This window comes from Panthera pardus, unplaced genomic scaffold (assembly GCF_024362965.1).
Source record: "Panthera pardus isolate Hobbes unplaced genomic scaffold, ASM2436296v1 HiC_scaffold_11, whole genome shotgun sequence".
In the NCBI taxonomy this organism is placed as follows: domain Eukaryota; kingdom Metazoa; phylum Chordata; class Mammalia; order Carnivora; family Felidae; genus Panthera; species Panthera pardus.
The window spans coordinates 80,756,481-80,781,756 of record NW_026526666.1 but is presented as its reverse complement, the minus strand read 5'-3'; the positions used below and the strand labels follow the sequence as shown (position 1 = coordinate 80,781,756).

The 25,276-nt window shown below is 43.6% G+C and overlaps 1 protein-coding gene across 1 annotated transcript in view; it reads right to left on the bottom strand.

Annotated features, from left to right (window-relative positions):
* The window catches only part of CSMD2 (CUB and Sushi multiple domains 2), a 597,686-nt gene that overhangs the window by 533,007 nt on the left and 39,403 nt on the right, over positions 1–25,276 (bottom strand). Inside the window, 1 exon segment of the mRNA XM_053897825.1 lies at positions 4,275–4,491. Within this exon segment, the coding sequence (XP_053753800.1) occupies positions 4,275–4,491 (217 nt within the window).

Here is a 25,276-nt window from a genome sequence, read left to right as displayed (position 1 = left end):
GCTCACACTTGGTCTCTCTCTCTCTCAAAAACAAATAAACATTAAAAAATATTTAAAAAAAAAACAATAGCATCCAAATGAATACAAATCTAAAAAGAAATTTCCAGTTCAAGAGGGAAATTTCCAGTTCAAACCAAGCCAATGTGTTAAACTCTCCTTTAATCTGATCCCCTAAATTCTTATGGAAATAATCAAAGGTATATTAAAAAGAGCCAATATAAATGTCCATTCTGGAAAGTATGAAAAAGAGGCAGGTATCTACATGCTACAAACACTAAGGAATTTCTACATGTTGCCGTGCCAGTAAGACCTGATTTTAAAAAAAGCCTAGCCAGACAAGATGTTGACAGAGAAATACACCTTAAAATGTGTTCTGAAGAAGTAATTTAACCACTAGTCGAATCAAAATCACAGAAAAGGCAAAGGCAAAGAAAACGGGCACTTGAAACTAGAGAAAAAGATGGGGCACCTGGGTGGCTCAGTCGGTTACATGTCAGACACGGTTTCAGCTCAGGTTATGATTTCATGGTTCATGGGATTGGGCCCCAGGTCTGGCTCCGTGCTGACAGTGCAGGGCCTGCTTAGGATTCTCTTTCTCCCTCTCTCTCTGCCCCTTTCACGCTTCCTCGAGTACTCTTGCTCTCTCTCAAAATAAATAAATAAACTTAAAAAAATGTTTTAAAAAAGAAAGTAGAGGAGAGGAAATAATAGTAAGAAAACTTTAAAACAGAAAGCATGAAATATTAGACTAGAGCAGACATATAGGTTATCACCAAAAAAATGTGAGTAGATTAAGCTTTCCTGTTAAAGAATAAAGACTCTCAGTAAAGGTTGTAAAGTAAGAATCCAATGGTATTTTGTTTTTTTTATTTATTTTTTTAAATTTTTTTTTTTTAACGTTTTATTTATTTTTGAGACAGAGAGAGACAGAGCATGAACAGGGGAGGGTCAGCGAGAGGGAGACACAGAATCTGAAACAGGCTCCAGGCTCTGAGCTGTCAGCACAGAGCCCGACGGGGGGCTCGAACTCACGGACCGCGAGATCATGACCCGAGGCGAAGTCGGCCGCTTAACCGACTGAGCCACCCAGGCGCCCCCAATGGTATTTTGTATTAAGAAATACACCTAAAATAATGACAGAAATATTCAAAACAGAGGAATTGGGAAAGAGGGGGACCCAATAAATGCAAACCTAAAAAAAACTATGAAGGCGATTGTATTAGCATCAAAGTAGAATTTAAAACAAAAAAGTTGGGGGAATAAAGATAACTTTTACACTGAAAAAAAATCAAGTTTACTCTTCAGATCTAATGTTTAAACATACATGCTGAAGAGTATAGCACCAAAATATATAAAGTAAAAACTTAGTAATAAAAGGGAAATTGATAAGAAAATGGCAAAAATGTGGGGGGAAAATGTATTGCTTATCCTTGACAAACATCATTCAGAAAATAAGAAATTAGAAAAACTGCATAATGTTAATAACACGAATTTTTCACATATGTTCTTTCAAATACTCATAGAACACTCAGAAAAAAATGATCTTGTGCTGTGGGGAAAAAAGCCAACAAATTCTCCAAAGTAGAAATCATCATCTGATCATAATGCAATACAACTAGATAATAACATTTTAAGTATAAAAAATCTGAGGGAAATCTGAGGGAAAAAAATGCCAGAGTCAAGGAAGGCACAAAACCACAATTAGAGACTCTTCCTAAATTAATGACTATCCATCAAAATTTATGGGATATGGTTAAAGTTATACTTAGGGGAAAATGTCTCTTAATGTTTTTATTATCAAACAGGAAATAATGAAACTAATTCAATTCATGAAATCAGCAAAACAGCAACATTAGCCTAAGGTAAGAAGAAGAAAATGAATGAATAAAGATGAAAGCAGAAATGAATCAGAGAACAGAGAAAGAATAAAATTGATAGCCCTACAGGTGGGATGTTTAAAAGATCAATAAAATAGGCAAACTTCTGACAATACTAATTGAGTAAAAAGAAAGAAAACACAAACACACAGGAGCAGATGCAAGAAAGAAGGTGTGCTCTCAGACCCGTCGAGAAGGGAAACCATATGTTGATTTTAAGCTGAGACCCTTGACAATCTCCATAAATGGATGATTTCTTGGACAAACATACAGATAGAAACTGATTCATGAATAAGAAGAAAACCCAATAACCATGCAAAATCATGAAAACATTGCACAAGAACCCCAGCGAACACACACTTGCTGTCCCCGTCCCCCACCCCTAAAGAAGATCCATTCCAAAACTTTCCAGGAGTTGCATATTCCCCTCTTTCCTGCTATTAGGACTGCCCTCTGGGATCACATCCCCTCTTAGTGTCCTCCAAGGAGTGAGCTCCTCTGGCTGTGGGGCCCCAAGAGGCACAGCACTCTTTACAGCCCTTCCCCTCTGCCAAGCCTACATGCCCCTGGCTACGGAAATGAACTAAAATGAGCAGATCAGGAAGGTGACAGGAAGGGAGAACCCAAGCAGGTAGTGGGTAGTGAGGGTGCAAACGTAGTGAGGGTGCAAACCCTGGGAGCCTCGTCCTCAAACATGGCTTGTTGGCCAGAGTGGGCTGTGTGGGGGCCGGAAACACATCCAGGGCCTCCCCTACCAACATCACCCCCCACCACCCTTCTGGGCCAGAGCAATACCCCCACCTCCAGTGGGTCTTCTGTACTTCACTCTCAGAGTGAGCAAACCCAACATCGGAAAACAGAGGTTTGACCACATCCATGCGGACGTAAGCGTAAGGAAAGCTGGAACAGAAGTGGAGGCTGCCTTCCGCTGTCCACATCCCAACCAAGTACCCCATTCGCCTTCCTATCTTTCAACGTCATTCAACATTCATCAAATGTAGACACAGGTGCCCCCAGATGGTGTGACCTGAGCTCAGCATCTGATGGTCAGGACTCTCTCCCTTGCAACCTCATCCAGTCTCATGGTGTTATACCCCAAGTCTCCCAATTTTTTATCTCTAGCCCCAATGTCCTTGAACTCTAAACTCACATATTCACATCCACACCTGTCTCCCACATTAGCATGTAGCCTCAGTGAAGACAGTGGCTTTGACTTGCTCGCTGCTACATCCCCTGCACCCAGGCCAGTGTCTGGAACATAAGAGGTGCTCTTGAAATATTTGTGTAATGAATAAGTGAAGAGGACTCCAGTCTCTTCCCCAAATTTTCACTGAAGACCTACTGTGTGCGGAAGCTGCTGAATGTCAAGGTAAGATGGAGAAGCCCAGGTTTGTTCAGGAGGAACTACTAATCAGAGGGGTCCCAGCTGCCCCCACTCCTGCTGCAGGCTGGGAAGCCTCACCTCCATGCTGCCCTAAGAGTGCAGGGGGTGGGAGAGAAGAGGGCTGGTGCTTCCCTATAAATGTTGTTTGTGACCCTGCTCCGGGAGCTCGCAAGCTGAGGGCACAGAAGCATCTTTAAACAAAACCTTGAGAGTTAAAGCACTTGCCAGGAAACCAATCATTACTGTTCCATTCATTAGCACCCTGAGCTCCCCAGGGCTTGGCTGGTAAACCAATAACCCTTTGGCTCCCTGAGGAGCCCAGAGCCTGACTGGCAGAACCCAGACAAGGCTTGCCACAGAGCATGGCAGGCCACCAGGCCAGCAAAACCTGGAGTGCTAGGACTCTTGGGCCTTGACCTTCATCCCAGACAGGTCTGGACAAGCAGTAGCCTCCCTTCCCGTCTCCCTCCTCGATGTGAACTCTCCCCCTTGGGAGACAGCTTGGGGGATGGGGTGCAGGAAAGCGCTCTCCATAGTTTTCTCTTCCAATAACCAGGATGGGGTTTGAGAGAGTGGGAACTTTGCCCCACGCAAACATAAGGCAAATTCCAACAATCCATCTTGATGGTTTTCCAGTACAGGATGTAAGAGACATACTCACTATTAGCCTATAGCACATATCTGCTGGGCCAAGGGGAGAGAATAGATTTCCATGTGTGCAAAGAATATACACCAATAGATATACACACATACACATCAATCCATGCAAAATCAGTCTCAATAGAAAGACAAAAATTTCTCTGTAACCCCTTGTGTCTTCTATCTTATCTTCCCAAGTACACTACCATCAGTCCTGCCTACTGGGTACTTCCAATCTGGAGAAAGGAATTTGGAAATATAAAGAAAGCCTAAGAGTTGAGGGCAGACCCCATAAGAACAGAGGTCTTTGTTGGCAAGCGAGCTTGGCTCTCAGGGCTCTCTCTGGTGGCTGCGGTAATGAGCTCAGGGGGTACCTGGTTCGCAGGTTCTCTGGCTGGGGCGGGCCATCAAACACCGACAGGACGTCAAAGTCCTCCTCCAGGGCGAAGGACTGGAACACAAGCTGGATCCTGTGCTGGTCCTCCGCCGTGATGGTCCACGTGCAGTTGGCGTAATTGGGGTAGCCATACGGGAACCCTGGGCTCTCAACTGTCCCATTGGGACCCTGCAGTTGGAATGTGCAGTTTTGGCCTGGGAAAGAGAAAGAGCACAGATCAGTACGGCCAGAACTCTTAGAAGCTTCCAGAGAAACGGGAGGAATATTAACCCGCTTTTCCAAGTGCTTCCCAGGCCACCCCAGGCGTGGCACAGAGGGAGGGAAGATGGATGACAGATGGAGCATGAGCTTGCACATGTCATGCACTGTGCAGGTGATAAAATGTACATCATTGTACTTGAGCATCAGAATGACTGTGAAGCGAGGAACTGAGGCTCAGAGAGTTGAAACTAAAAGCAACCGGACCGGGCAGAAGGCAGGCTTCTCCTCTGGAACATCAAATGCCAGAACGATAATTCGCAACCTTCTCCATTTTCCGCTCCCAATTCTCCCAGCCCCTCCTCTGAGCTGCTGTCTCTCCTCCTGCTCTGCACAGAACACAAAGCCACAAGGGGGAATCCCTTGGTCCCCCTGATTCCAAACCCATCCAACCTGCCCCACGCCGTCCTTCTTCTCACTGTGGAGGAGCCACCCCTGCTCCAATCTAAACATGATCATCCCCTGTGCCCTGCAGATCCCATCCCCATTTTACCCTCCAGAACCTGATTCGTGTTTCTCTCTTACATATGCTACACAGGCTCCATCATTTCCTCTCTGATGAAGCCTTCCCATCCTAAGTGTGCTCAGGACTCCATCACTAAGAAAACAATTCTCACCGCACACCCTCCAGCCCCGTCTCTCTCTTCCCCTTCCCTGACAGATTTCTAGAAAACACAATATGTCCATACTTTCTGTCTCCATTTTCTTACTTCCCACTCACTCTCCAGCTCTGTCACTTCTGCCTTCAGGTCCTATTGATCCACCCAAACAGGTGTGCGAAGGTCACTGATGGGTCCAGCGGATATTTTCCGGTCTTCACTTTAACAGACCTCTCTCTCTCTGCTGCCTCTAAGGCTGTTGGTCATGCACACCCTCCTTCTGGAAACAGAACATCTCAGACTTCACCGTGCATGCACACTGCCTGGGAGCCTGGCTGAAATGTGAATTCTGACCCTCCCAATGGACAGCATCCTGGTGGGGCCAGAGGCTGTTCCTCTCACTGGACCCCCGGTGATACAATGACGCTGATGGTTGGGGACCACACTTGGAGCAGCGTGGTCCCAGGCTTCCTCTCATGCCACCACCCACTCCTCCTTTCCTTCCCCTGCTCTTTCTCTGGCTCCTTTCCAGGCTTCGTGTTGGGACCTCTCCTCTGTGTCTAGTCTAGAGGACCTCCCCATTTGCCTGCTAACAACCTACAACATCACAGTGCAGGCCAGACTTCCCTCTGAGCTCCAGCCCCAGCATCTCCTTTGGGATGCTCAGACTAGTGATGTCCCCCTCCCTCCCTCTCCTCTGGCCCCTTCCTCTCCATCACAGCCCCACAGGCATCTACCACCCTGTCCCCTTCACTCCTGCCAACTCATACCAGTCTCTCTCTTGGACTGCATGATAACCTCCTAACTGGCCAACCATGTTTACTCTGGTCCTTGCCAACACCGCAGCCAGGGGCGTCTTACTCAAAACAGACATCTGATCTGGTTACTTCCCCTTCCCCCTGACCTACACCAAACCTTCCATGGCTCCTCGTTGCTGTTCAATAAGGAAAAATCACTTGTAGACCTTGGAGGGTCACTGCATGATCTGGCTCTTAGAGACCTCTTAGACCCAGTGTCCACTAGCTGTCCAGTCAAACCCCACTCTCTCAGTCCTTTGTACCAGCCATACTATCTTCCTGCACAGCCACAGGACCTTTGTATATGCTCTTCTCTCTTCCTAGAATACTCTTCCCTACCTTCTGTGCATATTTGTCTTTCAGATTTCAGTCCAGTGTCTCTCCTTGACTAGCTCAATCCCCTTATTACATGTTCTCATGATGCCATAACCTTTCCTTGATAGCACTTATCATAGAAGCAAATTTCCATGCTTCCATGTGATTATTTCATAAGTATCTGTCTTCTTGCCAGGCTGTAAGCTCAATGAGAAGACAGACCATATGTGAGTTTTCCTGTCTCTGAATCCACACCCCAAGCTCAATACCACACACATGGTAAATTCCCAATAATTTAATATATGGCTTCTATTTAGTGAATGTTCGGTTAGACACTCTTCTAAGAACTTTATATATATTGAGTTGTTTAAGCTTCACAACAGCCCTATAAGGTGAATACGATTAATATTACCTCCAGTGAACAAATGAGAAACTAAGGCAAAGACATACTAAGGAATGGAGCCCGAACCACATGATTACTCACAGATGGGATTCACACAGGAGCAGCCACTTGAGACCCACCTCCTTAACTGCGATGCTGATAAATGGACTCAACGCTAATTTTTTTAAAGCCCACTTTAGGGATTAACTGACAAAGGACAGTTAATCTCTGAAATGACTTTAATATTGAGAGAAATCTCTTAACACAAAGTATCCCATTAAAAAAGAGAAAAAAAAGCTAAAGTCTTCTGAATAAATGCTAAATGGGCATTTAATAAAATCAGACATGTAACCCTGATTAAAATAAGCACTTGGAACTAGGAAAAAAAAGATTTCCTTATCATGATAAAGCATCCATTTTAGAACAGTAACCTACATTCAAACTTATGGTGAAACACCTGATTAAGATCAGGAATGAGACAGAAATGCTACTCTCACCTGTGAGGTTTCATGGCTTATTGGAAGAGAGCTAACTCATGTGACACACACACACACACACACACACACACACACACAGGGAGAGAGAGAAAGGAGCAAGAAAAAAACATGGTTTGCAAATGATATTTTAGTATACTCGAAAACAAAAAAATCAATTATAAAGCTTTTAGAACTAATAAAAAAAACTCAGCAAAGAAGTCAAATGCAAAGTAAGTTTACAAAATCAATACCATTTCCATATGCCAGTGGCAGATAAAAATATAAAGAAAAAAGTTCTTCTTTATGATAACTACAAAATGCATATACTACATAGAAATAAACTTGGTAAGAAATGTGCAGGCAGTGTCTGAAAATAACTTTTAGAAAGGGATTTAAAAAATTGAATAATTGAAGAGACATAACGTCATCTTGAGCGGAAAGACTAACTATTGAAAGGTTAATTTAGAATATTAACCTTTTGAAAAGTTATTGAAAAGTTAATTTACAAGTTTAATGCAATTCTGACCAAAAGCCCAATGACCTGTTTTAAATTTGGTAAAATGATAGCTAAGTTTAACTAGAAAAATAGATGGCCACAGACAGTGCATATTTTTTGAAAAGGCAGTGAGTGCACTATTTTCCTTTGGCAAGATCCTAACCAGAATTACCAGATGATGCTTCTGAAAATAGTGGGGCAGTGGTCTAAGAGGGGAGAGGCAGAACAGGAAATAGCATTGCAGAAACAGCAGAAATACACATAAAAACTGAACTACCTATAGGACAACATTAAAAAATCATTGAGAAAAGAAAAACATTGTGCATGGTCACCGACTTAACTGGGAAAAGAACTGCTACCTCCTCAACTCACACCATCTACTAAAACAAATTTCAGATGGAGAAAAGAGAAGCTAAAACAAAATCAAGCCAAAAAATAATTAGAGAAAAAAAAACATAGGCAAATAACTATCTCACTCATTTTCCGAACAGAAAAGCTGTGGAAAATACTACCAGCTTGATAGTTTTACGCAAAACGTATATGTATGTCAAAAATAGAAACAAAAGAGAAAGGGATACAAAAATGTTCGGCACAAAAGTAATAGCCTTAATATACAAAGAACTATTGCAAATCAATAGGAAAACAACAAGCATTATAATTGAAAAATTGGACAAGGTCTTGAACAAATTAGGTTACAAAATAAGACATAAGTGGCCCAGAAACTAGAAAAATATTCAGCCACAATAATAATGAAATAAAGCTTCAAAGGAGCCCCTAATCCACTCCCCTGAACTCCCCCTCACTGGTACAGGCACCAGATCTATTCATGTTTCTAAAACCTGGTGATGTCATTGCATTATGTCATTCACTCATTCATTCATTCGTTTGTTAGTTCCTCTAGATTAGACCCTGTGATGGACCATGGGGCCCAGATCCCAGACCAGACATAAGCAAATACACCCACGTGGGGGCTGCACAGAGTACATCTGGAGTATAGACCCTACAGATACCACACCTTAAATAAGGCCACTCTCATCCATGTCCTGGACAACCACTGATACCAACATTTACCACCATCCCCAGCATCCTGGGCTGCTTCCTGGGCTCAGACCTGCACAGATCTACCATTTCTGATTCAGGATCCGGGTATAAACAGTACTCCTGCTATGGAAAAAGAAGTGAAGGGGCTCAGAACAGAGCCCCTTTCCACACACAGGGCCAAGAAAGGTGATACAGTAGGGGGCAGGAAGAATGGCAGGAAGAGAACCAGAGGGCAGTTCCACACAGGAAAAGGTAACTCAGTGTGTTGAGCACCACCGACCAGGCTCAGATGACGGTTTGGGCAAGGTCACTCAGTTTGATATCTGAATGGTCCCTCCGGAAGCAGATCGCAGAGAGTGGGAGCTTTGTCCTAGTTCCTGCCGTATCCCCACTGCTTAGAATTCAGTAAGGATGTGCTGAATAGATACATAAATTTCAGCAAAGGCAGGAGGCAGGAGTCAAGGTGGACCGAGGCCAGAGTGTAGCAAGTAAAGGCAAGATGGACTAGTGAGAAGGTGGAAGCCATTATATTTTAAACAATAATTTATACATTTTGCTCATTGAAGAAAATTTGGGAAATATAGGCAAGGATAAAAAAGGGAAAGCATTATAACCTCACTTTCCTCCCAGAGGCAACAGCTGTTGAATATTTTCATTTTTTTTCTAGATTTTTCCATACATATTTCACATTGTGGAGCTAATACTGTGTATATAATTTTGTATGCTCTTTTTTCAGTAAATTATTCTTGTCTCAAATTACAAAAGGCAAGGTGCATTTGTAATATACACAGATACCCATATATGTAGCACAAAGACATATAAAGAAAAATTGATCTCCTATCTCTCTCCCTTCCACCCAATCCAAAGTGACCAGGCAGGTATATGTCCCTCTCCAACCTTCTCCACTCTTGTACAAACAAATGGATACATTCCGGGAGAATTTTTATTATTTTGTTTAAAAATGAGATCCTGGTTTAGCTCATTTCTCTGCAACGTGCTTTCTCACTTAACAATACGTCAGGGACATCTTCCAGGCCAGTAGATACATATCTAACTTATTTTTTATATAAAGGTGTAATATTCCACAGCATGGATATACCTCAATTTATTCAACCACTCCCCTCTTGATGGCCATTCAGGTCATTTCTTGGTTTTCTTGTGCAACAATTCAGTAAACATTATAACATGAGCTTTTCCCCCAAGATATTCAATCTGTTCATAAACAGCATTTTAAATGGACACACAACATTCCGGTCTATGGTTAACTAGAATTTACTCAACCATTCTCCCAGTGTCAGACATTTAAATTGTTTCTGGATTTTTTTTTCTGTTATAAATAAGACCTGGACACTTAGTAAGGTCTGATGACAGAATAAATGCTGGTCAGTGCAGTGGAAAATGCCTTTCCATGGCCAGAGTCCCAGAACAAATGTTCACTTATGCGGTAACTGCATCCAGCTTTGGTTTTGAGGTTGGGGGTGGTGGTATTGTCCACATTAGGCTGGCTGACCTCTGTGGCAGGCACTGTCGGAGACAGATAGTGCTAGAAGCCTGACTCATTAGGAAGTCTCCCTGAAATCAGATGTTCATTAGTGAATTGAGAAAGCTATAACCCAGAGAGCAGCCACTCCGGATTGAAATGCTGATAGAGTGGGGAGTCCATGCCAAAAGGGTCCAACATCCTTTCAAGCCTACAAAATGCTGAATTTCTGGGGCGACTGTGTGGCTCAGTTGTTTGGGCGTCCAACTTCAGCTCAGGTCATGATCTCATGGTTCGTGGGTTCGAGCCCTGCGTTGGGCTCTGTGCTGGCAGCTCAGAGCCTGGAACCTGCTTTGGATTCTGTATCTCCCTCTCTCTCTGCCCCTCCATCACTCATGCTCTGTCTCTCTCTCTCTCTCTCTCTCTCTCTCAAAAATAAAATAAAAACATTTTTAAAAAATTAAAAAAAATAAAATGCTGAATTTTTACCAAGAAAAGGGCTACCTGTTCTTTACCTTTTTTAAAAGAATTATTTTTATTTTTTTATTTTTTATTTTTTATTTTTATATGTAATTTGTCAAATTGGTTTCCATACAACACCCAGTGCTCATCCCAACAGGTGCCCTGCTCAATGCCCATCACCCACTTTCCCCTCTCCCCCACCAAAAACAAATTACTATTTTAATTCCGGTATAGTAAACATACAGTGTTCTATTAGTTTCAGGCATACAATATAGTGATTCGACAATTCTATACAATACTCAGAACTCATCATGATAAGTGCCCTCCTTGATTCCCATCACCTATTTCACCCATCCCCCACCTCCCCTCTGCTAACAGTCAAGTTTGTTCTCTGCATTTAAGAATCTGTTCTTTTTGGGGCGCCTGGGTGGCTCAGTCAGTTAAGCATCTGACTTCACCTCAGGTCATGATCTCACAGGTCATGAGTTTGAGCCCCACGTCAGGCTCTGTGCTCACAGCTCAGAGCCCGGAGCCTGCTTTGGATTCTGTGTCTCCCTCTGTCTGCCCCTCTGCCTCTTGCACTCTGTCTCTCGCACCGTCTCAAAAATAAATAAACATTAAAAAAAAAAAGAATCTGTACTTTTTGTCTCTTTTTTTGTTTGTTTCTTAAATTCCACATATGTGTGAGATCATATGATATTTGTCTTTCTCTGACTTATTCCACTTAGCATTATAACTTCTAGCTCCACCCATGTGTTGCAAATGTCAAGATGCCATTCTTTCTCGCGGCTGAGTAATATTCCGTGTCTATATGTACCACATCTTCTTTATCCATTCACCTATCCATGGACACTTGGATTGCTTCCATAGCTCGGTTGTTATAAATAATGCTGCAATGAACATAGGGGTACTTGTATCTTTTCAAATGAATGTTTTTATATTCTTTGTTCTTCACTTCTAGTGACCAGTAGAAGAGAATGCTGCTACGGATTGTAACCTGAGGGCCCTTTGCATCTTTTTCTCTGTACCCAGGATGGGTTGCCTTCGTTCACCCATGTCTCTCTCCAGTCAATGTGGCTTCCAGACACAGCTGAGACCCATTTCAGGCCCCAAGGAAATCCTGAGAATTAAACACTTTGGGTTGTTCTTCATGCATTTGTTTTTGGATGATTTCCCTGTGACATACTTCCACGAGTGCAGGTTACCGGGTCAAAGGGTATGACCATTTGTGATGCTCTGGCTCTGGATCGCCCAAGTACTTTTTAGAAAACATACTCCACTTCTGTCCTCAACCGCCATGCCTACGAATGCCTACTTCAAGCCATCTTCACTCACACTATGTATCATCTTATTGAAAAGTTTTTCCCTACTTGATAGTGCAAAAAAAAAAAAAAAACAAAAAAAAACCCAAGAAAACAACTATGTTGCTTTATTTAGCATCTCTTTATAACTCAGATTCAACATTTTTTTCAACTTTCCCTAATAATTCTAAATCCTCCATTTGGGAACTATCTGGAGAAATCGTTGGCTCATCTTCCACTGTGGTGTTTATTTTTTCTTACTGATTTACATATTTGTATCCTCTAGACATCACACATACTACATATACATTTGTGGCCGTTTTGGCCTTTTAATTTGAGGATGTTTGACCTACAGAGCTTTCTAAATTTTATGTACTTAGATCTTCTGTAAGTTCTTACTATTTTCTTATCAATTTGTACTAACTCTTTAGACGATCCAGATTTTACTCTTTTGTTCTATTTGTTGCAAATATTGTTTTCTACACGGCTGTGTGCTTTGGGTTTTGTTTAGATTTTTCATGTAGATTAAGATGTTAAGTTTGCAAGCAGCAACATTTACCTGTCTTTTTCTTGTTAATGTTTCTCAGGAAGACCTCTCTAGTAAGACTGGTTGGCTTCTCATTTCCCTCAACATAAAAGCTATAGCCCTTGCCATTCAAAGCCCTACCCGAATGGACATCCCACTGCCTCATTCCCATAATCAGCCATGCAGCCTCCAGGCTATCCTTTCCTTAAGCCCATCACACACCCACCTTGGAACCCTTGAGTCCAGAAATGTCTTCCTCCAGTAGCCAGGTGACCCACTCCCTGGCTTCCTTCAGCTCTGGAGTCCAATATCACCTCCTCAGAGACCACCCACCATATAATCCAGGCTTCCCTACTTTCAAAACAGATGCTCTAGGTTCCTGTTTTGTTTTTCTCCATAGCATTTAGCACCCATTGCCATATAGTTTCTTGTTTATTTCCTGCCCTTTCCCATTAGAATGCCATCTCCATGAGAGCAGAGGTGCTATTTTGTTCTCCGCTCTATCTCCAGCTCCCAGACCTAGACCTGGCACATAGCAGATGCTTATAGAAGTGTTGTTGGTTGAATGAATGAATTCATAAATATTAATTGCCCACCCAACTCTCTGTGCTTGGGATGCTCTCTCTCCAGTTCCTTCACCTAGCTGACTACAGGTTCTTTAAGACTCCTTCCCTCCTCCAAAAAGCCACCTTGGAACCCGCAAGACAATGGCATGTATTTTTCCTCTACTTGCCAGTCACTCATTATGAATATCCTTGCCTTCACCAATGGTGACATAATGACATGTAATTATGGGGCTTCTCCATCAGTAGATTCCTTGAGAGTTCATTCATATTTTTGTGTCTACCACTTAGTTCAGTACTTGCCCATTGTAGACACTCAGTACATACTGTGGGAATGAATGGAGGAGTGAAATGAATTAATCTTTGTAAAATATGCAGACAACACCTTCCAACTTCATTTGTCTGTGTATTTATTTATGGCTTATTGGGGAGATGGCTTAGGAAAAGGTCAAAAGTGTGGGTTTGGATGCAAAAACCTTGGGTGCAAATTTCAGTTGTTGCCACATAATACTTGATGGACACTTTATGTAAACCCTTTAAGCTTTAGTTTTGACATCTTTAAAATTAACACTCACTTCCAGGATGGTTTTATAGATTAATGTGATAATACCTGCTAAATTGCTAAATGCTCAGATGGTACCCAACACACTATAAGTGATCAATAAAAACCAGCTAATCTTTCAGTAAAGATTTGTACTTTTCTTTATATAGGTCCCAGTCACATCTTGTTAAGGTTGTTCCCAGACATTTTATGCACTTTTTGTTGCTCTAGTGAATAACATCTTTTCCCATTATTTTATTTTTCTAGCTGGTTATTACTGATATACAGAAAACCTATTGATTTTTATATATTCATCTTGCATCCAACTGGGTTTCTGAACTCTTATTAATTCTAAAGATTTCCCAGTTGGGTCCCTTGGGTGTTTTAGGTACACAATCATGTTGTCCACAAATAATGATAATTTTTAGGAGATAACTCTTTTGAGAAGTTTGGCAGGAAAATTCAATTCAATTCTGCAAATATTTATTGACTGATAAGGTCAATTTTGGACAAATTTAGTTGGAGAAGCCAGTGGGACATCCAGTCAGAGATGGCCAGAAGGCAATTAGGGCTATAGACTAGAATTTGGGAGTGCACACTGGGCTGAGATATGGATTTGTCGAAGCCATGTAATTAATGAAACCGCCCTAAGAGGAAACTCAGAGGAGAGCTGCAGATGTGGGGCAAATCATTATGTCCACTGAAGTTGTCTCGCCTGCCACACAGAGAGCCAACTGTGCTCCTCAAGTCTCCAGTTGGACTCTGGCCCAGTTGTCTATGTGCCCTCTGGCAGGGGCACCTTGTCTGAACAGATGGCAGGAGCAGGGGTCAAACAGTATCTTTGGCCCTCTGCAATCACCCTTCAGGAGCAGGGTAGAGACCATGGTTGTGGAGATGCTGGCATTGAGCCTCATCTTAGCCCCTCTCCTCTACACACGAGCTTTGGTCACACCAAAGAGTTCATCATCCACGAACACCCCAGGCCCTTTCAGGCCTTCACGATGCTTGGCCTGGAATGCCCTTCCCCTTCCTTATACACCTAGCAAAACTTACTCACTGTTCCAAATTCAGTTCACATACTACCTCCTCTGAGGAGCCTTTCCTAGTTTCCTGGGAGGTTTCTCCCTCCCTCTCTCCCTCCTTCCATCAGTCTTTTCCCCTCTTCCTTTCTCTTTCCCTTTTTCCCTCCCTCCAACCCTCTCTGCCTCCCTCTCACTCTCCCTCCCTCCCCGCAACAGCCATTGGCCAAATTCCAGGTCTCTTCTCTCCTCTCTCCCAGTTTGTGTCTTTCAACAAAACAAAAATGGTCTGCTACTCTCGCTTAAACTCCTTCAATGGCTCCTCTGGATAAAGCCCTTAACCTTACATATGGTGCACAAGACACCCCTCCCCTGCATGAGCCAGACCCTGCCCCTCTCCCACACTTCACTTTTTGCAACTCTTTCCCTTAAATAGCACTCCAGTCTAAGCCAGCCTCCATTTTGTTCCTTTAGTGCTCCGTGCTCCTTTGCTCACTCTTGAGTCTTCAAACGTGCCATTCCCTTAAAGCATCCTTTCCCCATCTTCTGGTCTGGCCAACTCCTATTGATCTTTTAGGTCACAGGTCAGAATTTACCACCCTACACGAGAGACCCTCATGCACCACTACATTAAGGTGAATTGTCCGCACTCCAACACACATCCAAACACACACCCTGCCATGTGTCCTCACAGTACCCTGCATCTCCACCGTCACACGTGGCATATGTGTCTTCCCTGACAAGTGTGGGTTCCATGGGGTAGAGACCATGTTCTGCCACACTAAAACTGATCCCCGGAACCCAGCACATTGCCTGGACATCAAGTGCCCAGTAGAGATGTTCATAATGGCTAGACCTTGCACACGAGTCTAACAGGTCACACATCCTACTGAAGTGCAGACCCAGAGCCCCCCCAGGGCCCTGCCTCTCTCTGTAATCCTGGTAGACATTGCACCAACACCTGGTAGACATTGCACATGTGCATTAGGGTTGGACGAGGGAATTACCACTGGTGTTTCTGATGAAGTTGTGCATTGATTTTTTTTTCTTCCTAGAGATCTTAATCAGAGAAATGTCCATTTCTCTGTGATATGTGTGATAGTCTAGTCCCGGGTTTCTCAGCCCCAGCATTGCTGGCATTTGGGGCAGAATAATTCTTTGTTGTGGAGGCTGTCCTCTGCATCTAGCATTTTTAGCAGGATCCTTGGCCTTACCCACTTGGCCTTGCCAAGTAGCACCTCCCAGTTGTAACAACCCTAAATATCTCCAGACATTGCCAAATGTCCCATAGGTGGGAAAAATCTCCCCTAGTAGAGAGCCACTGATCACATTCTTTGCCATTTTGGAGTTCCTAATGAAAGCTAGAAATACTCTCTAGAATAATATACACAGGAGGCTAGCCCTCCATCTTTTTCATTCATTTCAAAGGATTCACAGACCTACACCAGAGGCTCTTCACCTTTGTTGTGGCATGACCCTCTTTGGCAGCTTGATGAAGTCTTCACAAATGATGTTTTTAATTTTTTTAATTTTTTTAATGTTTATTTATTTTTGAAAGAGAGAGACAGAGCATGAGCAGGGCAGGGGCAGAGACAGAGAGGGAGACACAGAATCCAAAGCAGGCTCCAGACTCCAAGTGTCAGCACAGAGCCCAACATGGGGCTCAAACTCACAAACCTCGAGGTCATGACCTGAGTCAAAGTCGGACGCTTAACCTACTAAGCCACCCAGGCACCCCACAAATTATGTTTTTAAATAAATGTTTTTAATGAAATAGATGTTTAAAATAAACCAAAATATATAGAATTGCAAAGGAAACCGATTATATTGAAATACAGTTTTCAAATTATTTTGAAAATTTGTCATCTGGTCATATAGGTACTCCCCTATTAATGCAATATTAATAAGATCTAGCAGTGGGCCTGATAAATACTGCAGTTCAAACCATAAACGCTATTTCTGGATGGTTGCAACAACTGTATTTTCAGGTAATGAAAATACCTGTGATTTCATCAGTGACAAATTCATAAATACTGCTAACACTGCTCTGCTCTGTTGCTTATATTCATCATTGGTAGAAATGCCAAGGCTCAACAGGAAATTAGTGAAAATAAAGATGCAATTTTCATCATCCCAGTTAGGAAGCCCCTAGATTCTATCAAGAACCCCAGAGATCCAAGCAAATTCAATCTTTCATTCAGCAAATCTGGGGAGGGTTACTTAGTTGCAGGCCACCTGTGTATGGGGGTGAGGAGATGGGAAGGATGGATTTTGTATAAAGTGCTCCATGCCCTCAAGGAGTTCACAGTGGGATACAGAGACAGACACACTTGGCCCATCTTCCTAACTCTCCACTGAACAAGTGGTTCAGGGACACCTCATTATGGGATCCCAGGGGAAGAGCAGAGAACACATACAAACGAACCCAGAGAGACTAGTGCTTTTGTGCAGGTCTGAGAAGGAAACCAATGTTCATTCACAAGCCTCATCAACATTATTTCCCCAACATTTGCAATGACCCCTTGAAATGACTATTACGTCCCACCCCACCACTCTACACATGAAGAAACTGAAGCTCCTCAAGGTTTCAACACACTCAAGGTCAAACAGGTAGAAGTGGAAGAGCTGGGATTCAAACCCAGGTCTGTGTGAAAGCAAAGCTCAAGCGCCTCTCTCTGCCAGGCTGCGAGGACTCCGCACACCATCTGGGGACACACTTCCAAAGCTATAGTCCTGTTTCCACACTGCACCCAGCACTGGGGCAGAGCCTAGGATTTATTGAAAAGAGCTTAGTGCAGTTGCTGTGCCTCAGGGACATAAAAACAAAACAGGGTCTCCCTCCTCTCAAGCTGGGGATGCATCCAGAAAAGGTATGAAACAATGCACAGCAGATGGGGTGAGGCAGCAAGCTTGTCCCTGTACCACATCCAATTGCTCTGGGGAAGTAATCCCATGCCGCTCAGCTTCTTAATTCTACCTCCAGGCTCTCTGATTCTCCTGGACATGCTTAACACAGAAGCCACCACTGTGTTCCAAATATGATTTTCCCTGCCTGGCGATACACAGGCAGCTCATTTGTCATCATTTTGAGCCAACACCAGCCAGGGGTTGTTTATTATGTTGACAGGGAATCCTGGACCAGCAAAAGGATCTCTGCATTGCTGATGGCAGAGCTTCTCATTCATCAGGTTGTACCACATCCCTGGATTAGCACGGAGACGAGGGACCAGGTATATCTGGGGACAGATGCCTTCTGCCAGGTTGGACCTGCCCCTGGCCAGGTCTTTATAGAAAACACAGGGAGCTAGCATTGAGTTCTCCTCAGCTGAGAAGACACCTGAGCTGTGACTTTGACTCAGGTGATTGAGCACAGGGGCTGACACATAAAAATTCAGGTCTTAGAAAATGCTCAATTCACTCACTGACTCATTTAAAAAAATAGTATTGAGCACCCACTGTGTTCCAGGCACTATCCCTGGCCTCATGGAGTTTAGTCTAATAATAACAGATTATTAAACATTTCTCCTGTATGAAGAGCTTTCTCATGCACTTTACAGCTAACAAGCTCTTTCCATCCTTGCAACTGTATTGGATAGGTACTATTATGATTCCCATTTTACAGGTAAGAAAACTGAGGCCCAGGAAGGTTAAGTAACCTGACCAAGGTCAGACAGCTGATAAATGGTAGACACGGGATTCAACCCCAGGCATTCTGGTACCAAATTCTGTCATCTTAACCACTTCTCCATGGATGGATAGATGGATGGATGGATTGGGGGGTGAGAGGCATGGCTAGATGCTTATGTTGGCCAATGTGATAAGATACATCTCTTTCTACAGCATGCTTATAGGCAAAGAACATTGCCTTGGGAAGGCCTTTACTCAAGTGTCCATCACCTCAGCTGGAACTCCTGGGTTTCTGCCCCATTGCCTGTCTTTTTAAGGCTGATCCCACTACAGTGAAGCATCAGAAGGGAGTCTACATGAGGAATTCTGTACACACTGTACTTCCCAAAAGAAGAAAAAATGTAACCTGGGAAACAAGTAAATTATCAAAAATATGTGAAGCCAAGTTTATGCCTTTGTCTCTCCCACTTGCCTAATCACCTCATGATGGCAAGGACCGCATCTGATTCACTATTAAATCCCCAACATGGGGTTTGTCATTTCATAGACATTCAGCTAATATTTATTGAGTAAATAGATTAATATGTCCAGTTGTCATCGGTGCCTTTTTTTTTTTTAATTTTTGCTTTTCATTTGTTTCTCTATTCATTAAAAGCACATGGTTACTGTTTTATATAACACACACATCCACAGAGGAACTGGCCTCATCCCTAAGGGAAACAACTTCAAGCCCTTTGCCCTTGTGTGACTCATATTTGAAAATTAATTTTAAAAAATGGGGGGGGGGGGGGAAACATAGTGCAGTGGAAAGATTCAGAGCCTAGGCTCTTGACTCTGTTTTGCTATTTACTAGCAAGGTCAAGTCTCTTAGTCACATAGTCCCCTGCCCCTAAACCTTAAAATGGGCCTCCCAAGGCCACTTTCACAGAAATGCCAGAGTAGGCTGACCCAAGTGAATAAATAGCTGGTTGGTGCTGCTGGAGCCACAGAGCCCTATCCATGGTCCTGAACTACCAATGTCCTTGAGGGTGGTTGTTTCTCCCGACCCCAGGCTACTGGAGATACAGGTCCAATTTCTCCCAGGATTTCTGCACCAGATGAGAAGGAAATAAAGAGTTAGTGAGATTAAGAAGCAGGGGAAGAGAAAGAGAAAGAAAAAGAGAAAGAGAACGAGAGAGAGAGAGAGAGAGAGAGAGAGAGAAAGGGGTTAATGAGGCAGAGGTGAGGGTAGAGTGCATTGGAGCTCCAGAGTCTTGAGTGCCTGAGACAGTGTCTTCCAGCCCTACACCAGACAGAACCAGAGACCACACTGAGATGGTTTGCCTCAGGAGGCCTGGGGTGAGGGATGGGGGGTGTTTCCTTAGGAATGAGTCCCTGAGATGATCCTGGCACAGTACTCAACAGCCAAGGAGTCCTCAACAGGACAGGTGGGAGACTAGCTCTCTAGAGATGAGGGGTGGGGAGACCTGAGATACTGAGTAAGACACAAAATCAGACATCCTGAGAGCCAAAAGGATGACAAGACATATGGCAACCAGCAGTTGGGTGCAGCCTCTTCTTCCTCCATAGAGGGCCTGACTCCTCATTGTTCCAACACCTTCAGACTGGACATCTGCTGGAAATACAAATGGCTCACTCAGTGATTCACAGAAGCTGCAGGGAAGGCTCAATACAGACTTTTCTTTAAATTAGGCATTCAAAGGTCATCTGCAATTTCATTTTGTTTTTCCCACTCTTCAGCAGATGTGCTGCTGCTCTTTTTACATGCTAAGGGAAGAGCTTTGTGTTTTGATGCCCCCAATTGCACATTTGAATTTTATATGAGCTCTGTTGGTGATTTGAAAATTGTTTCTATCAAAAAGGAAAGCTTAAATCAGCCTTCTCTGTTCAAGCAAATTAGCAATGAGGTCAGTCCTGGCCTGGCCCAGCTCAGGTCAGACGTAGATGCCAGCAAGGATCCATTCATTCAACCAATACTCACTGTATTTCTACCACCTGCCAGGCACCAGACAGACATAATCTCTGCTCTCACAGAGCTCAGCCCTTCCCAGCCATTCCTGCCTCCTGCTTATTCCTCCCACAAGGGGCCATGCCCTCACCTCAGAGCCTTTGCACTTGCTTTTCCCTCTTCTCACAAAGTCCTTTCTCCCAAAACAAGGCAAACTCCTTCTCTTCCTTTAAGTCTTTGCTCAATGTTCCCTTCTCAATGAGGCCTACCCTGACAGCCCTTAATAAAATCACTACTCCCACCTCCATCCCCAACACCTTCAATCTCCCTTACTTATTCAGTTTCCTTTCTCCCATAACATGTATCACTCTATAGCACCCTATGTAGTCTACTTGTGTGTGTTTATTGTTTATTGTCTGTGTCCTCCTGCTAGACCACTCATTTCACAAAAGCAAAGTCTCTGTTCTATTCATTGTTCCATCTTAAGTGCCTAGAAGAGTACCTGGTGCATGGTAGGCACTCAGTAAATATTTGTTCAATGAATGAATAAACTATAATTCAGTGCACTCACAAATACACAGCTCAGGGGGACCCAACTCCCTAAAGGCCCAGAAAGCCAACCCAGTTCATGTGGCTCTGTCTGAAAACAGTTTGGGATGGGAGGGCCCACAGACTCAGCTCACAATAGAATTAGAACCGGGGAGGGGGGTCCTGAGTGCTTCTTCCATGGCCATCTCCCAGACTGGGCTCCTTAGGGCCAAGGACATTGTCTGCCTTTTTCACCAACACATCCTTAAGGGCCCAGAACAGGGCTATCAAAGGAATCAAATGTCAGTAAGCACAAGGATAAAGGAATTCCAGCCATCATTTATCCAGCACTGACTTTGTGCCCCACACAGCACTAAGCATCCTCCTCACATGATTTCTTTCAAACCTCAAAACATCCCAAAGAAGTCGGCATTATTGTTTACCCTGTTAAACAAAGCTTTAGGCTAAATAACTTGCCCAAGTTCACACATAGAATAATAGACAGCAAAGATGAGGTTCAACACAGGTTTGTCTGACTCCTGAGACCAAGACCTGAAAGTATATGTTCTATATACTTCTATATATTTTCTATATACTTCTATATGCACTGGGATGAAAGGGAGGGAGGAAGAGAGACACAGAGAGAGGGAGGGACAGAGGAAGGGAGGGAGGGAGGGAGGGAGGGAGGGAGGGAGGGAGGGAGGGAGGGAGGGAGGGATAGAGGCAGGAAGGAAGGGAGGGAAGAAGAAGGAAAGATAGTGGGTGGGCCACATGCCAGATGTAGCATGGATGTGTAAAATTGCTGACCAGAGCTAAGGAGCTTTTCCTCTTGGCTGGACATGACTCCATTATAGCTCTGTCCCCCCCCCCCCCACCCTAAAGGAAGCACAAAGATGGCACACCTTGTCCTAGAAGAGACTTTATTTTAATTCTTTGAAAACCTTCCTCTCTATTCCTTTCCCCTTCCTCCCTCCGTCTCTCTCTCTCTCTCTCTCTCTCTCTCTCTCTCTCTCTCTCAACTTGAATGAACTGTGAGAAAAATGTATCTGAGTAGGTGGATAGATAATCTAAAAATTGTGCCAGGAAGTAATGGAGAAATGTACTTCCTCTTAGAATCTCTATAAAAGGAAATCATCACAGATCTTTTCTTGCCCCTCCCCTGTACACATGCAAGCCAACAACATGATGAGGCTGGGCATGTGAAAACATCTAATTCAGAACCTGCCCCAGTGACCTCATACTTCTGCTTAGAAGACATCTCCATGGCCATTTCCCCAGATGCCCAGTGCAGGCCTTAGTGGCCTTTACTCACCCTAGGCATCCTCCAATCTGGTCAGCTACAGCCTCTGCCTAATCACCCACCTGCTGTCCCAGTAGCCTCCTCATTCCAGCTGATAGTCCAATCCAGAGGCACTTAGGCACTCCAAGTGCTTACCAGAGGGCTGCTCTGCAGAGTTCTATGGATGAGAGTCCCAGAGACCCTTTAAGGCCTCCAGAAATCCTGCAATTCTAGCTTCTTTCTCTTGTGGCCACACCAACATGATGTCATCATGCCAGAGACTGGGGCAGGAATTCCCAGGGCCATCTGTTGGGTGGCTTTAAGACATATCAAAAGCTGGGGTTCCTGCATGGCTCAGTCGGTTGAGCGTCCAACGTCAGCTCAGGTCATGATCTCATATTTGTGAGTTCAAGCCCCACATCAGGCTCTGTGCTGACAGCTCAGAGCCTGGATCCTGCCTCATATTCTGTGTCTCCCTCTCTCTGCCCCTCCACCACTCATGCTCTGTTTCTCAAAAAATAAAATGTGTTAAAAAAAAAAAAGAAAAATCAAAAGCAAATGCTGAACAAAGGACTGAATGGGCCTTCTAATGGGAGAATCTGTAAAGAGGCAAAGTCTAACAAGAGGCTCTAGAATCTAGTTGCTGAAGATTTCTGGCAGGAAACACACTTGCTTGAGGAGTAGCACAGGGCTATAGAAAGGACAGAATTCAAGCCAATTCAATGGGTATTCACTAGGGCCTTCTACAAGACATTCAGAGCTTCCCCAACAATGCTCTTAGTTGAATGGCAGCTGGCAAGCAGGTGTATAACAGGAAAGGGCACGGAATTTATAGAAAGGAGAGAAAGAGGGACATCAAGGAAGAGGTGGGGACCAGTTTCATCCTCATTGCTGCAAGCTAAGCTGTCCCTTGGCTGGGCCACCTTTTAGCTCAGATCTCTTAGCATAAGCTGGGGAACCTGCCCCCCCCATTTCCTTGTACCCTCCTGGTGACACTTCCCATATGGATTCTTAGGATCTAGAGGTACACATCTCCTTGTGCCTCCCAAGAGGGAAGTGTGGGTCTGATCATACATGACAAAAGAGAAACCAAAGATGTCACATCTACCAGGGTTGTGAAGCTGGTACCCAGGACCACTGACTCTTGGCAATTCCATGGGTGCAATGTCCTCTCAAAACATATTTGTCCCAGGGCATCTGGGCCACTCAGTTGGGTAAGCATCTGACTCTTGACGTTGGCTCAGATCATGATCTCACGATTCATGAGTCTGAGTCCCAAGTCAGGATTCTCTCTCTCCCTCTCTCTGCCCCTCCCACACTCCCATGCACACACTCTCTCTCTCTTGCTCAAAAATAAATAAATAAACTTAAAACACACACACACACACACACACACACACACACACACCTGTCCCTGAAATAGGTAAGAGCATGTGTTCACCTGAAGCATGGAGACCATGGTGGCTGCACTTGCCAGACAAAGCATAATGACCTTACACTAAACTCTCACACGTCCTGCTGGACAGGATCCAGCAAAGCCTTTACAGGTATAGGGCTCAGGCAACCCTCACAACCCTTACAGTCCAGTGGCCTCTGCTGACAGACAGAGGGGACAGTGCCTGGATGAGGTGCTATTAAAAAGGGGCTTGAGGAGTGACATCAGCAAGATGGCAAAACAAGAAGCCCTAGACTTTGTTCCCCCACAGAATCACCAACTTAACAATGTATGATCCAAAGAGTCTTTATGAGAACTCCAGAAACCAGTTACGAAGTCACAGTATCCCAGGCAAGCTCAAAATCAAGAACAGTCTTCGTAAAACAGGTGAGAAAAGCCATTCCACAGCAACCATGATAGCCTTTCCCCCAAGCCAGCACAGCTCAGCATGATTAAGAAGACTAGACCAACTAGCAGTTTCTCCCTTGGGAAAGAAAGAGAAGAGTAGAACATAAGTCCAACGCTTTTCAGGGAACTGCCCAAGGGACCAGCTTCTAACTCATCTGACTTGGAGTGCAAACAAGGAACCAGCATCCTTTGGATGCCTGGGAGCCAAAGGGAACAAAAGGGAGCCCAGCACTTGCTGTAGCACCAGAGAACCTGCAGTGACACAGACAGACACAAGAGGGAGCAAGAAATTGCAAACTCCTAAGAAAGAAAATGGCAAACCTCTCTAATTGGGAAACTATATTCATAAGCCCAGAGAAGACACATCCCTGGAAAAAGTTTTGAGTGACCTCTAAAAGCTCTAGCCAGGCTAACTAGGGAAGTTCTTCCAGTGTATGCGGCCAATACATAAAATAGAGAGAGGTGGTTGCTTTCCCAAATGCATAAGTCAGAGCAAAAAAAAATAACCAGGCGCATGAAGAAACAGGGAACCACAGCCCAATCAAAGGAACAAAATAAATCTCCAGAAACCAAAATTAAAGAAATAGAGATCCAGGAATTACTCACAAAAAATCAAAATAATCATCTTAAAGAAGCTCAATGCACTACAAAAGAACACAGACAACTAAATGAAGTCAGAAAAACAATGTATGAATAAAATTAAAATTTCAGCAAAAAGACAGAAATTATTAAAAAAAAAGATCCAAACAAATTTTGTAGTTAAAGAATACAACAACTGAATTGAAAAATTCATGATGATAGCGGACTTGTTCAAGCAAAAGAATGAATCAGTAAACTCAGAGATAGGTCATTTGAAATCACTGAATCAGAGGAGCAAAAAAGGAGCAAAGAATAAAGGAAGTGAAGAAAGCTCAAGGGACTTAGGGGACATCAACAAATGGACCAATAATATACATCATAGCAGTCCAAGAAAGAGAAGGGAGATGGGGGTAGCGAGCTGAAGAAATAATGGCTAAAACTTCTCAAATCTGAGGAAGGAAATGGACTCCAAATACAAAAAGCTCAAGAGACTACAACTAGGATGAACCCCAAAAGGCCCAAACTGAGACACATTATAATCAAACTGTCAAAAGTCAAGACAGACAATCTTGAAAGCAACAAGAGAAAAAGCAACTTGCCACATATGATGAAGCTCTCATAAGATTATCAGGTGATTTCTCAGCAGAAACCTTGAAGGCCAGAAGGAAGTAGGAAGATACATTTAAAAGTGCTAAAAGGAAAACACTGCCAACCAAGAATACTATACCCAGCAGAACTGTCCTTCAGAAAGGATAGAGAACTAAGGACTTTCCCAGATCAACAAATGCTGAAGGAGTTCATCACCACTAGACCTGCCTCACAAGAATTGTTAAAGGGAGTCCTTCAGGCTGAAATGAAGGGACACTACACAGCAACACAGAAGCATAGGAAAACATAAAGCTCTCTGGTAAAGGTAAAT